This window comes from Solanum dulcamara, chromosome 11 (assembly GCF_947179165.1).
Source record: "Solanum dulcamara chromosome 11, daSolDulc1.2, whole genome shotgun sequence".
Classification (NCBI taxonomy): Eukaryota; Viridiplantae; Streptophyta; class Magnoliopsida; order Solanales; family Solanaceae; genus Solanum; species Solanum dulcamara.
The window spans coordinates 47,727,252-47,740,810 of NC_077247.1; the positions used below are offsets into that span (position 1 = coordinate 47,727,252).

The window sequence follows — 13,559 nt, forward strand, 5'->3', positions numbered from 1 at the left end:
CTATGTATCCGAGATAAATGTATTTGGACGCCCCAGATACATATATACAAGGACTAAAATCTGCCACGAATAGTAATTTCAAAAACTCAAGAAAAGACACATAATTGGAGCTTAAACTAGTAAAATTTGTGTTGTTTTTCCTAATAAAATAGGATAATTACATCTTAATGTCTTTAGTTATTTAGTTTACGAAATATTTACGTAGTGTATGAATAACGCATACTTTATAAATATTAAATATACATATAATATTTACCTATATACATTCAAACTATACGGATAATTTATACTTTGGCCATATTGATAAACTAAAAAAGTTGTTCATAAATCCGTTCATATTAGCCTATTTGTTCATATTAGAGTAAGAAAATTGTTCGTAACACTATTGAATAAAGGGAAACGAAGGTAAATTAATTTCTCATTCACTAATAGTATTTCAGCTTCTATTATTTTAAAATAGTCATTATCATAAAGTTTTAAATTTTACATATAAAACTCAAGCATATGTAATTTCAAGATGAGGTTTATAGAATTTAAAACCCATTGCAATGATTATTTTTTCAAAGATAAGATAGAGAAGTGGCTAATAAACATTATTTTTATGAAAAGAAATAACCTTTTTTTTCTTTGGATGCTTACTGATTATTAAAGGATTCCATCCTTTTCTGCATTTTAGACAAATAAATAATTTACGGACGGTAATAATTGTTCGCACAAAATATGGTCTATGGTATTCATGATAGCATGGGATCTTCATTCAAATTAAGAATAATTTCACCGATCGATCTTTAGTATCCAAGGTATATGATTGTCCCAAAAATCAAAAAAAAGAAAAAAAAAAGTACTTGTTTAAATACTGTTGATTATACTGGGAAGCTGACAAATTAGCACTTAGATTTAATTATAATGAGATTTGACCCATGGTGATAATTGTGTTTTGTGGATGTGGAAAAATGACCGAGGTGAACGTTGTAGAAAAGACCCCACTTTTTCAATTATTTCATCCCATCAATTCACCGACAATAATTGCATAGCCTAATCATTTTATTTTCGTCCATTTCTTCTTTTTGGTAATTTACTTCTCCTTGCTTATTTTTAATTACAAAAATATGGCCAACTTTTGTAACGGCAAAAATATTTGAACACATTGAATATTTTGAAGACTAGCCAAGTCGATATCAATGAAGAATGCCTTCAATGATTTAATAACATTAAAATTATTACAAATACAAATAAATCACTCATAAAAAATGGGTTCAATACTAAAAAAATAAAGTAGATTATATGCTATGATAAACTAAAATAGTATTCGTGTTTACATTTTAATGTATATAAATTAAATCCCATTCGAGATGATTGAATATTTGCACTAACAATGTTATTCTGTACTCTGTAGTGAAGTTATTTTTTCAACTATATTTTTAACATATTCATTTATTACTATTAATAAGATACTAGGAAAATTGAATTAAATGTTAATTTTTTTTAATACCAATCAAATAGTGGTAATAATAGATCTTCTACGTTTGACTTTAGAAATAACCAAAAAAAATTGGTATATTTCTCGTTTGTCTTCTTACTTGTGGTCTTTCGAGGTTTGTTTTCATAACTTTCGTATGACATCTAATTATTTTTTATCAAAACAAGTCGTATCAAAGTCTTGATTGTCTATCAAAGATTCTTTAAGTGTTTAAATAGAAGTAACAATAACATATGAAAGAGTAAGATGAAAGATTTACTGTTCGTGAAAAAGATGTATCTTTCCTTTTTCGTTGCTCATAAACCCGAGAATGTGACAGATGAAAATTAGAATTTTGAGCACTAACAAATATGTGGATATATAAGGCAATGGGTTGAAAATAATATTCACAACCATATTGTGAATGAGACACATGCTAGAACATTGTGAAGAAGTTGGAGACGCTTGACGCTTCAAAAACTGGCAATAACAAGTTGTTTTTACTAAAGCAATTGATGACCTTTAAATACAAGGAGTGCAATCCTATTCTTGATCACATAAATGATTTTCAAGGTGTTCTTGAGCAGTTATTAGGAATGAGTGTCAATTTTGATGATGAAATACAAAGACTTTGGCTTCTTAATAATCTACCAGATTCTTAAAAAACTCTTTGAGTTTCTTTAACAAATTTTGCTTCCGGTGGTAAGGTTACTATGAAATATGCAACAAGTGGTATCAGAGCCAAATTCAATGGTTCAATGATCCAATGGATGAATCGGCTTAAAAACAGGTGTTCAGCTTGGCGGGTTCAATTCTAGCCGCATATTTTGGTTGAGAAATTTTGTCAAAGTGGTGGATGGGTTTGGGGGCGGGGGGGGGGGGGGGTTCTGTTTGAAAAATAAGGAAGAATGGAACTTCTTCTTTTTCTCATTAAAAAAAAATTAGAAATTTTCTCGTTTAGTAAAGTAAATTAGAGAATCATTTTCTTATTTAAGAAAAATGTTTTAACAGAGAATGTTTTCCTCCATCCTAAACACATCCCACGACTCTGTTTGTTTTTTTAAAATTTTATTATTATTTTCCCTTTGCTCAGGCGTTTCAAACTGGCCAAAGCTAAACATTTTTTTCTCAATATGAATTAGGGTATGTGTTACTCAAAGACAATTTGACAGATGTTTTTGGTTACAAATCCTATGAACCGGTTTGGTTGGACGAAGCGCTTTCGGTTTTGATTGTTTTTAAATTGTTTCTTTTAAATAATAAGATAATAAGAATTTTCAATGTATATTTATTACTTAGGGCAAAATCAATAAAATTTTGAAACTCCCTGTCAATTCAATTAGAAATTAGGAAACAACTTAACAACAAATATCATCAGTCATTCATTATTAAATTAAAGTATTAATCTGATCAAATCAATGTGAAGCTTGTCATCACTTTATCGACTATGGTAAAGAATGCGTCATGGAACTTTGTCCAAGAATTTAAAAAATGTTCAACTGGGATGTTGGTCATGCAAAAAGTTTGCTGCTTCAAGATCATTCTTCGCTTTTTTTTTTCTCCCCTTTTTCCTTTACTACTGTGTCTAAAATGTATGTCCTTTTCTTTTTGGTCCATTTCCAAAAAAAATATTACATAATTATGAATAAAAATAATTTAATTTTAAAATTTACTTTTTATCCTGAAAGAAATAATTCTCATCCATATAAATATTTAAAAAATAATTTTTAACAATATTTTTTTTTAATATTGTATCAAATAAAGAGTGTATAAAATAAAATTAACGAGTATTTTGTTAGCAAATTCTGGCGACATGTTTCTGGGAATGCGTAAGGACATGTATGTCAGCTTCTTTTTTGACCAATTGCTAAAATAATTATTTTTTAATTAAAATCTAATTAAATGCCATTCAATACTCCTAATCTTATTGTGCGCTGGAAATTGTACTATCATAAACCAACCAAGCCATAATCAAAGGAAGCACCTAGTACTACTAATTAAAATTCACAAAAAAAAACAAGAAAAATTACATAAAACAAGAATTAAAAGTCTCAAACACACACTTCTCAGTTCCCAACAATCTACTAGCTAGCTAGCTTCTTGCTTTCTCACTTCCCAAGCATGTAGTACAATAGGCTAAATAATGACCACTCAATATCTTACATAGTCTTGCAAGGCAGATTCTTTGAAGGTTCAAAAGCAAAAGGTCCCACATTATAGAGCTTAACCCCAGGTTCTGCTGGCTTTGATGATGTCATGGGAGATGGGGGTGCAGGGATCAACATGGCTCCACTTTTACCATTGTGGAAATTTGTTGGAACACTGCATTCTGCTTTGGGTGATTTTGCTAAGAACACCTTGCACTTGTGGTAACCTGCTGTGGTCAACCATTTTGGTTGAATGAAGAAGTAACCATTCTTGTCTGTTGTGCCTAGACTTGTTAAGTGGTACTTTGTGTTGTTACATGCTAGCTTCACTACCGCACCTGTACCAAAAATAAACAAAAGCCACTAGTCAGTACATAATGAAAAAGTTTAGAACAATGTTTTGATTTAATAACTAAAACAAAGTTGGAGGAAATATAAAAATATCACTAAAATAGTGGTACGTTTCATATTCCTACTAAATCTTATATTCTAAACTCACAAGTAATATGGTTAACATCACAACATTTTACGGACGTTCTGATATTTTACTCAAATTTAAAAATATCTTGTATATATAGCAGAGCCAGAATTTTTCATTAACAAGTTGAAAATATGAAGAAAAAAATAGGAAAAAAATGAACAAATTCAACATCTAATATATATAAATAAAATTAATCCATATATATATATATATATATATATATATATATATATATATATATAAGAGGGTTCACCCTGAATTGGAGAAGCTCCCAAGAGGGTCTCAACCCCCCTATACTTGCAAGATTTGCAGTAAACGACTCCCCTTACACCTACAAACTGCCTCGTCGGAAGAGGAGACGGTGGTTTAATAGGTGGATGAGCTGGTGGAGGTGATGGTTTAACTGGCGGAGATGGTGGTTTGCTAGGAGAATGAGCTGGTGGAGTTGGTGGTTTTACAGGAGGAGACGGTGGTTTTTTAGGTGAATGAGCTGGTGGGGTTGATGGTTTAACAGGAGGAGACGGTGGTTTTTTAGGTGAATGAGCTGGTGGAGTTGGTGGTTTACTAGGAGAATGTGCTGGTGGTGGTGATGAGTGGGAGGGAGGAGAAGCAGGGGGTTGGGAGTGGTGTTTATGATGGTGGTGGCCTCCTTTAGGAGGCTTAGGGGCTTCAACAGGTGGGGAGTTAACGGAGGAATGAGGAGCTAGTTCTGAAGTCACAATGCCAGCATCATTTTGACCAAGAACTGTAAAGGAAGTAACTAGTAATAAAGTAAGAATAAACCCGAGGGACTTTGTTGGAACAAAAGCCATTTTTTGACAAATGGTGTTTGTGAATTGAACTCTGAGTAGGTGTGCAAGGGGAAATGGGTGGAATTTATAGGGGCTTGAAGAGACATATTAACTACTCCCTCTCTTTCAATTTATTTTCCTTATATTTCTTTTTAGTTAATTTTTTTAATTTAAACTTCATGTTCAACTTTTCACTTGATATATTATATCAGAAGATCAGTACATTTAATCACAACATTTAAACATCTTTCTTTACTATTTGAAACATCATATCTAAGTTAAAACTACACAAACAAATTAATTTTTTTTGTGTATTAAATTGATTGGATGTGGGATTAAAATAAAATAAAAGAAATTTGCTTTTTAAAGTTTTAATAAATAATCAGGGTAGTACAATGATCTCCTACCAGCACCTACAATTTAAATAGAAAAAAGTAATTTCTTATGAATTTCTTGTGAGCTATTTTCATTATATTTACAAAAAATTATATTTTTAAAAATTATGATTTCTCGTTAAAAATATAAATTTTGCAAAGATCTGTAAAATCATTTGACCCTAACTTAAATTTTAAAAAACCACACAAATGGAGCAAAGGAAACATTACTCCCGTTCTCTTTCGCTTGTCAAATTTTGACTTGACACACTTATTTAAAAAATAATAATTAATATAGCAAATTTATTATTTTATCTCTATTAAATAATAGAATTTTAAATTAGCTCAATGTTAATAAATTAAATGTGTAATAGAAAGAATTTTTATTTTTTCTTATTTATCAAAATTAATAAATAAAAAGAAAAAATTTTAAAAAAATATTTGATAAGTAAATAAAAACGGATAGAGTATTATATAATAACAATGAAAAGTAGCAGGAATCATGAATTATGGGGTCCATCTGATTCTGTTTAATGGGCCAGAAGTGAGGATTAAGACAAATTAAAGGGTCATTTCAATATGAAGAAAGTAAATACTCATATTGTAATTTGTAACAGGTGGGTAAATGCTTCACATGCAGAGGACAGTAGGGGGCATGTTAATTTTGGTAATTTTGCACATCGAACCATGCGTTGTACAATTTTCCATATGTCATGTAACATCTTAGTCCTGTAAATGGTTATACAGGAGACATATGCAGAGCACTGGATTCAAATTGCTTTTTCCATTCCAGCTAATCGTGTTTTAATTCGTTCCTTTAAGATATGGTGCAGTTTAGTTTGAATTCTGGATTGGAGGAGTCTTGTGAAATTTTGTTTACAGTAGTTCCTTCATTTTATATTAAGTGGTGCTTTTTATTTTTTAGAAAAATCTACTTCCTCCTATAAAAAATTGATTTTATTAATTTATCCTTAATTAACTAGTACTAATTTAATATAGTCTTTTAGTTACATGAAAATTCACTCATTTAAATAGAGATAAATTTGCAAAATAATTTGAATACGTAAAACATTACTAATCTTGAATTAAAATAGAAAAGCATAAAAATATTATTTATTATGAAATAAAGCGAATAGTATACTTTTTTGTCTGCATATAGTGAAAAACTGGAGAAAACAATAATTGATATATAGTGAGTTTATCTTTATGAATTGATAGAGTCTTAAATATATTTAGTCATTATATTTTTTAAAGATAATAACTTAATATTAATAAATTGAAGGTGTAATAGGAGGGGGAAAAAATTATCCTTCCTTGATTTGTAAATAATAACAAATAAAATAAAAAATCAAATTAATAAATATTTGACAAATAAATAAAAACGAAGAAAGTAGTATACAACGCAGAATTCCAGGAGTAACGGCTAAATTCCAGTAGCAGCTTCTCGAATAAGTCTGCCTCTGTAACTTCTGCTTTTACTTCTCGAGGAAACTCTTGTAGATTTCAAATGCTTATAGATTGTGTAGGGGTTAAATAAGTGAAGGATCAAATAACCATTTCTTTCTTAATTATAAGTTTTGAATTTTAAATATTAAATTTTTTTAATAATTTTTTTTAAAAAAAATAGAGTATAGTTTTAAATACGAAATTAAATTAGTTGGACTTTAAAATAAATGTCTTAACTTCTATTTAGCATAAATTTTAAAGTTGAAACTTGAATTTAAAATATTGAGTTTTAAAAGTTAAATTATATTTAGACATGCATTTTACTTTAAAGTTTTTTAAAACTTTGAAAGTAAAAGTCTGAAAAATGGATTATTTTATTCATATTTCAGGTAAAATAATCAGAAATTATAGTCTCAAAATAATAATCTCGAGATAATTTATTCTGAATATGAAATGATCCCCAGATTAATTACTTTGACCCTCCTATTATTGAAATATCTTCCTTAATGCTCGGATCTTTCTCGGACATGGACTCAATAACCATGGCTGTTAATACATTGATTAAAAATCAAAATCAAAACCAAATTACCCATTGGTACTAAAGAAAAGGTTAAACATTGGCATGGGATCATGATTTCCTTTTTTCCTTTTTTTGTTACATCACGTGACGACATTTCATCTTTTGATCAGTCAAGTATAATTACCTTCATATTTTGAGGACTAAAATCAGATTATATTTAAAGAAGGAAAAACAACAAATAAGATGATAACATATTTCTAATTTCTTATATAACCATGCAACCAATGAATATCTCTCACTGTAAAAAAGACACCTAAAAGAAGAACAAATATATGAAAGAATACATGGGTCACTTTAATTAATTGATAGCAATAGATAAATGTAGATTTCACAAATTTTCTTGTGCTTTTTGGCAAAAAATGAAGGGAAAAAAAAGAGAGATATTCTTTATCAGTTTCTTGTGTCTGGGGCCTCATCTAAATACTATAAGAGTTTAGATTTTCACCTCATTATTATAATATTATGTTGCACTTGGTCATCCTAACAAATGACCATGGCATGTTCTAATGGAATTGAAGAAAATCTCATCATTTTGATTAGGGTAAATTATGCGAATAAGTAAATATATACTATTTAATTATTTAACATAATTTGAAAAAAATTACTTCTAGCCACTAACATATAATTATATTTATGTGGGCCACGTTTGATTCTATATAAGGGAATATAATTCAGTTTTAACCAATTATACAAACTATACTTTCTCTCTTCATAATTTTTTTTTTTATCTCCTTAATTCACTCAACACAATCAGATTTTAAAATTTAAAATTTTTCACATTTCCCTCTCAAATTGTGCTTCCAGATTTTTCGATCAATACTTGTGCGGTTTAATTTATTTATTTTTTAGTTCTGGCGATTTCAATCTCCTTTTTTTATTCGTATTTTGTATATGACTCTTATTTCTTTTGATTTTTCAGTTTTCTCATTATATACAATCAAAATCAATGAAACACATCAAATTTTGTATGATTTTAATTCAAAAGAGAGGAACAAAGGGAAGATAGGTCAAGCGAATTCAAAAATTATATCGAAAGTAAAAGAAATTGTATCTAACAACACTGAATCAAAAACATCTGAAGAAGAAGATGATGAATTTGGGTCAATGGACAAGATGATGGTGAAGAAATTGAGGCATTTTGTACAATTATATTTTATGTGATTTATCTTTCTATTAGGGGTCGTTTGGTTGCTGGTTAAAGTTATGCATGTATTAGTAATGCAGGGTTTAGTTATGCAGAGTTTAGTTATGCAGGTATTAGTAATGTAGGTATTAGTAATGCAAGATTTAGTTATGCAGGGTTTATTTAGGCAATGTTAAGTTATCTAGGGTTTAATAATTTTTTCGGGTGTTAGTTATCAGAGGATCAGAGGGAAAGATTTCGCTTTTGGAGTTGATGTCTTCACTTTAAATTCAAGGCAAATATTACTTATCTAAAATAAAGGCAAATGTCGGCGGAATTTGAATGGAAATTGTAAGAAGAATTGTTCTAGATGATATCTTTGGATTATGCCGTGGAAGAACAAGAATAAGAACTATATATGTAGTTCTAGTTATCGTTGCTGAAATGAAAAAATACGTAGACTGAAGTAAAAGAGTAATCCCATTTATTGATGATGGATAAAAAAGGAGAATGGAGCATAATATCATAGAGACACTTGTTCAACTATGAGATGTTGCTGCAATTTTAGCTTATTCTAGAATGAAAATGAAGTTTACCCTCTTATTTTGTGGAAGGAATAAATATTATCCATTTTCACGGCTCTGTGTTCTTACCGTCTCTTACTTCATAACGAGATTATCAACAATGAAAAATTTGATTGGTAATATTTTGAATTTATTGCAGAGTGCTGCTAGGTTATTTGAATCTTCCATATCATCGAAGGACCTAATTAGTGTGTCTAGGGTAAGTTCATATTTGATTTTGTGGTGTTAGTTTGATATTACTTTTAGACCAACCAGGGGATCATCTGTAAGTTTTCACATGATCAGTGCGTTCATCTATCAAAATCCTTGGGATGGAAAGTTGTTGATTTCGAGAGGATTTGAATGTTTTCTAAACAGATGTGGAGTATATTTGATTGAGAGTGAAGGGTAAAGTTGTCAATTTGTATTTTTATTCAGTTATTAGTTATTCATGTATAACTTATTTTATCTTCTATCCCGCATAAAATAATGCATAATTTGACTCATAACTTATATATGTATTAGTTATGTGATTTTCTAATTTTTTAACCAAACATAGTATTATGTGTGTTAAATTTTATACCTTACACAAAAATGCTACCAACCATGATAAAACTTATGCAATATTTTATAACCGAATAACTCAACTCTTATCCAGTAACCAAACGGCCCCTTAATACATGTCACATTATGTTGTACATGATTCTATGGGCTTTCTTTAACAGGCTTTCCTGGGCCATCAGATCCAATATTCATGGTCAGCGCTGGCCTTGATACCCAGCTAACAGGACCCAGGCCCAAGAGCTGCCTACATATATGTATCAGTATTCAGTATGTATGTCAAATCAAATAAGGAAAATTTACATAAATGTACTATAAGAAAATATTTATCATTTATAACAATAATATTTTTTTCACTGAACACTTATAATATAATTATAATAAAATTTTAATACATATTAGCGAGAATAATGTATAAAACTCGTATAATACCAGTTTTATTCATGGATAATATATTTATCACCTACTTTAATACACTTATAATACATTGTGTCAGTTTCTTACCAAACAAGTATAATATATTTTAAAACACTTATAATATATTTATATTGCATGCATAATTTACTTTTAATACATAGTAGATATATCATAAGATTGCTATATATTGCTATAAATGGTAATAAATAAAAAGTATTGCTAAAATCAGTAATTATTTACTAAAAAATATTTTTTCTAGTAATTTTTCCATCAAATAATTTAAATTTAATTGCTAGAAATTAGAATGAAAATACTTATTACTTAATCACAGTAAGTGATAAATATATGTATAAAAGATGTATATGATGTTATATTCACTAGTTTAATATAAATATCGAGTACAATTAATTTTTATCTTGAACTTTAGTACCCCATTAGGACATTTCTATTTTAAAAAATATATTATATGATACTTTTTTTTTCCGTTCATTTAAGAAAAGATTTGAGACATTTTTATATTTAGCAACTTGCTTATAGTATTCTCATTTTATTCCTAGCACATTTTCTCTTATAGCTAGGAATGACACGTCATTTTAAGGTACGAAGATTCTAAAAATAATTAGATATGTTCCACATATTTAATATAACATTGTCATTTATTTTCATTAGAAGAATTAGTCCAATTTTTTTCGATCAAAGCACAATATGATTTTTTCAGGAAAGGCGGACAAAATTCATACGATGAAAGTTAAGAAAAGGGAAACATTATAAACTTTTACAGATTTAATTTTCATAACTTCGTTATCATTCATCCATTAGAAGTAAATATTAAATGGTTACAATTTTTGATAAACTTAATTTCAAGACTTCTCAAATTGAAAATTCATAGTTGATGATTTTCTCTAGCGTTAGTACAAAGACGCATCTTTCTTGTTAAATTACAGAAAGGAAAAGATAAAAGGATTTTCCGTCAGAAACTCAAATCCTTTCATACCTTTATTTTCCCAGCTAGTACTAGTCTTCAATATTGAAGAACTCAATTACTTTCTGCATGGGAATTTGTTGGGGGCTTCGAATATAAAAGGCCCAACTCCAAAGAAATCAAACACTAGGCCTGGGCCATGATTACCCGGTAGCAGGATAGGTTTCAATACAGCACCAGATTTTCCATTGTTGTAATTTGTTGGCACACTGCAAATTGGTTTGGGTGATTTCACTAAGTATACCCTACATTTGTGAACATCTCCTCTGGCGAAAGATATGGGTATGATAGAAAAATCACCATTATTGTCTGTCAATGCTGTTTGAACGTTTGCCTTCCTTCCATTATTGTGACACACTAGCTTCACTGAAGCTCCTGCATCATATATATAAACCATATTACCATTGCTAATTTGAAATGTAATAAGCTCAATCATAATAATTGCAATAGACAATGACGTAAAAATTAAGATACCAAATTTACTCTGGATTGAGATTAATTAGATCCACTAACTATATAAAGAATTTGTACTTATAATTTTAGGGCGAGTCCAAGCAGGGGTGAAGTCAATCTTTTAACTACGTTTCGACTGTAGTAGTAAATAAAATAATTGCAATTTAGATCCCATAAATTAAGAACCCTGGCCCAAACTCTCAATCCAAAATTATTGAAGTTTCACAAGTCCAAAATTTTCATAAATATTGTACTTTTGACTTCAAAATTTAATATTATACTACTCTCTTGGTTAAGGAGAATTTTAATACTCTTAGATTCATTTATGAGGCACCGTTTAAGTAACTTTTTTACACGTTGCGTTTGTGTTTGTGTTTGAGTAATTGCAAATAGAATGAGAATATGGTAGTGAAGAGAAATAAAGGTAGTGAAATAACCGTGGAGTGGGGAGGCTTTAAAGAGAGAAGGAAGCCCTCTCCTACTGCAAGATTTACAATTCACACGGCCGACAACGATTAGAGGCTTTCCGGCCGGATGAATTGTCGGCGGCGGAAGCTTAACCGGTGGTGTGATTCCTGGAATAAATGGTGGACTTAGAGATGGTGGAAATGGTATAATAGGTGGTTGACTAGTTGGTGGTGGCTCAACAAATGGCGGCTCATGAGAAACGGGTGGTGGCTCAATGATTGGCGGCTCGTGATCAACGGGTGGTTCAATTGGTGGATCATCATAATCAGTTGGTGGCGGTGGTAATGACTTGTTAGGTGGTTGATTAGTTGGTGGTGATTTCGGCGGTGTTCTCCTTATTGGTAGCTGAGTAGCTGGTGGTGATGGTGGTGGTCTCCTTATTGGAAGTTGAGCAGGTGGTGATGGCTGCGGCGGTTTCCCTATTGGTAGTTGAGTAGCTGGTGGTGATAGTGGTGGTAGTAGCTTTGATGACTGAGAAGGTGGTGGTGCAGGTTGGTTTGCTGGTGTCTGGGCCGTTGGCGACTGTGGAGGTGTTTGTTTTGCTGATTGAACTGGTGGTGGCGGCGGAGGTGGTGGCGATGCCGGTGGTGGAGGTGATTGGTCTGGTGGAGGTGGTGATGGAGCTGGTGGCGGCGGCGAGGATGGTGGTGGAGGTGATGATTGAGCCGGTGGTGGTGGCGAAGGTGGTCGTGGAGGTGATTTAGATGGTGATGGTGATGGCCGTTTAACAGGTGTAGGTGTAGAGGGACTTTTCTTAGGAAAGCGTCCTAAGCTGAAGCGCACTTTGGTTGAGATGATTTTATTGTCCTGATGATTGTATAATGACGAATTTTCAGTGACTTCACCAAAGCTGAGCTTTGAAGATGAGCCAATTACTAATGCTAAAAGTTGTATGAGCACTATGGCCTTTACTGATGTAAAAGCCATAGCTAATTTGTTACCTCAAATCAACTTGTGTAAAAGGAAGTAAGGTGAGAGTGATTTTATAGGAGCATATATGTATGACTTTTGTGACAATAAATTTATAAAGAGAAGAAATGAAAAATTGAAACACATATACTTCATATACTCCATAATATTTCAGTCACACAGGTACACGTAAAGAATTGCACATTATCAATGTTTTAAACTTTTTATAATTAAAAGTAAACTTAATTTTTCAGATAACTAATTCCACATTTTTGAATTTTACTAGAGAACAAATAGTGTAATGTTTTTTACATCATCGGTGTCTATATGCTACAAGGTTAAATTATACATATAATTATTTTTTTTAGTTTTGATTTTAGAAATCTCTTCCCTAATTTCTATGTATGAAATGCTGGGGGTTGGAAATGACAAAATCGTTGAATAAGTTGTGTATGGATGAAACGATGCCACGTTGAATGACGTTAATACATATAATATATGGTTTGTAAAAAAATAGCTGAATGAAATAACTAGCTAAAACTGAACAGAGTATAGATTGAAACCATATTGCTCTCTTAAAATTAGTGTTGCAATCCTAATGTTTTAATTAATCTCCTCTAAAGTTTGTTTTAATGGAGGAGTGAGAAGGTCAAATATTTCTCATGCTAACATTTTGCTATTTATAGCAAGTTTTAAACGTTTTATGCAAACCACAATCAGTTTGATGACAATGCAAGATTTAACAAGAGAATAATTAACAATCAAGTTATTTGCATTTTGCACTTACTTTAGCGTGTGCATATTT

At 30.6% G+C, this 13,559-nt stretch overlaps 2 protein-coding genes across 2 annotated transcripts; both read right to left on the reverse strand.

Moving 5' to 3' along the window:
- Nucleotides 1–3,364: 3,364 nt before the first annotated feature.
- LOC129873139 (non-classical arabinogalactan protein 31-like) lies at nucleotides 3,365–4,953 on the reverse strand. Its single transcript, XM_055948168.1, has 2 exons — nucleotides 4,341–4,953; nucleotides 3,365–3,944 (listed from the first exon to the last, which is right to left on the reverse strand). Exons 1-2 carry the CDS (start codon nucleotides 4,897–4,899, stop codon nucleotides 3,619–3,621), a joined length of 885 nt encoding a protein of 294 aa, XP_055804143.1. The 5' UTR covers nucleotides 4,900–4,953; the 3' UTR covers nucleotides 3,365–3,618.
- A 5,803-nt stretch (nucleotides 4,954–10,756) lies between these two features.
- LOC129874227 (pistil-specific extensin-like protein) lies at nucleotides 10,757–12,791 on the reverse strand. The gene is made up of 2 exons (XM_055949485.1): nucleotides 11,815–12,791; nucleotides 10,757–11,299 (listed from the first exon to the last, which is right to left on the reverse strand). Exons 1-2 carry the CDS (start codon nucleotides 12,770–12,772, stop codon nucleotides 10,983–10,985), a joined length of 1,275 nt encoding a protein of 424 aa, XP_055805460.1. The 5' UTR covers nucleotides 12,773–12,791; the 3' UTR covers nucleotides 10,757–10,982.
- Nucleotides 12,792–13,559: the final 768 nt, after the last annotated feature.

Coding starts and splice junctions, on each gene's coding strand:
- LOC129874227 (XM_055949485.1), bottom strand. CDS start 12,772: ATGGCTTTTACATCAGTAAAGGCCATAGTGCTCATACAACTTTTAGCA. Junction 11,300..11,814: donor TAAAGCCTCCCCACTCCACG/GTTATTTCACTA, acceptor TATATGATGCAG/GAGCTTCAGTGAAGCTAGTG.
- LOC129873139 (XM_055948168.1), bottom strand. CDS start 4,899: ATGGCTTTTGTTCCAACAAAGTCCCTCGGGTTTATTCTTACTTTATTA. Junction 3,945..4,340: donor GGGAGCTTCTCCAATTCAGG/GTGAACCCTCTT, acceptor TTTTTGGTACAG/GTGCGGTAGTGAAGCTAGCA.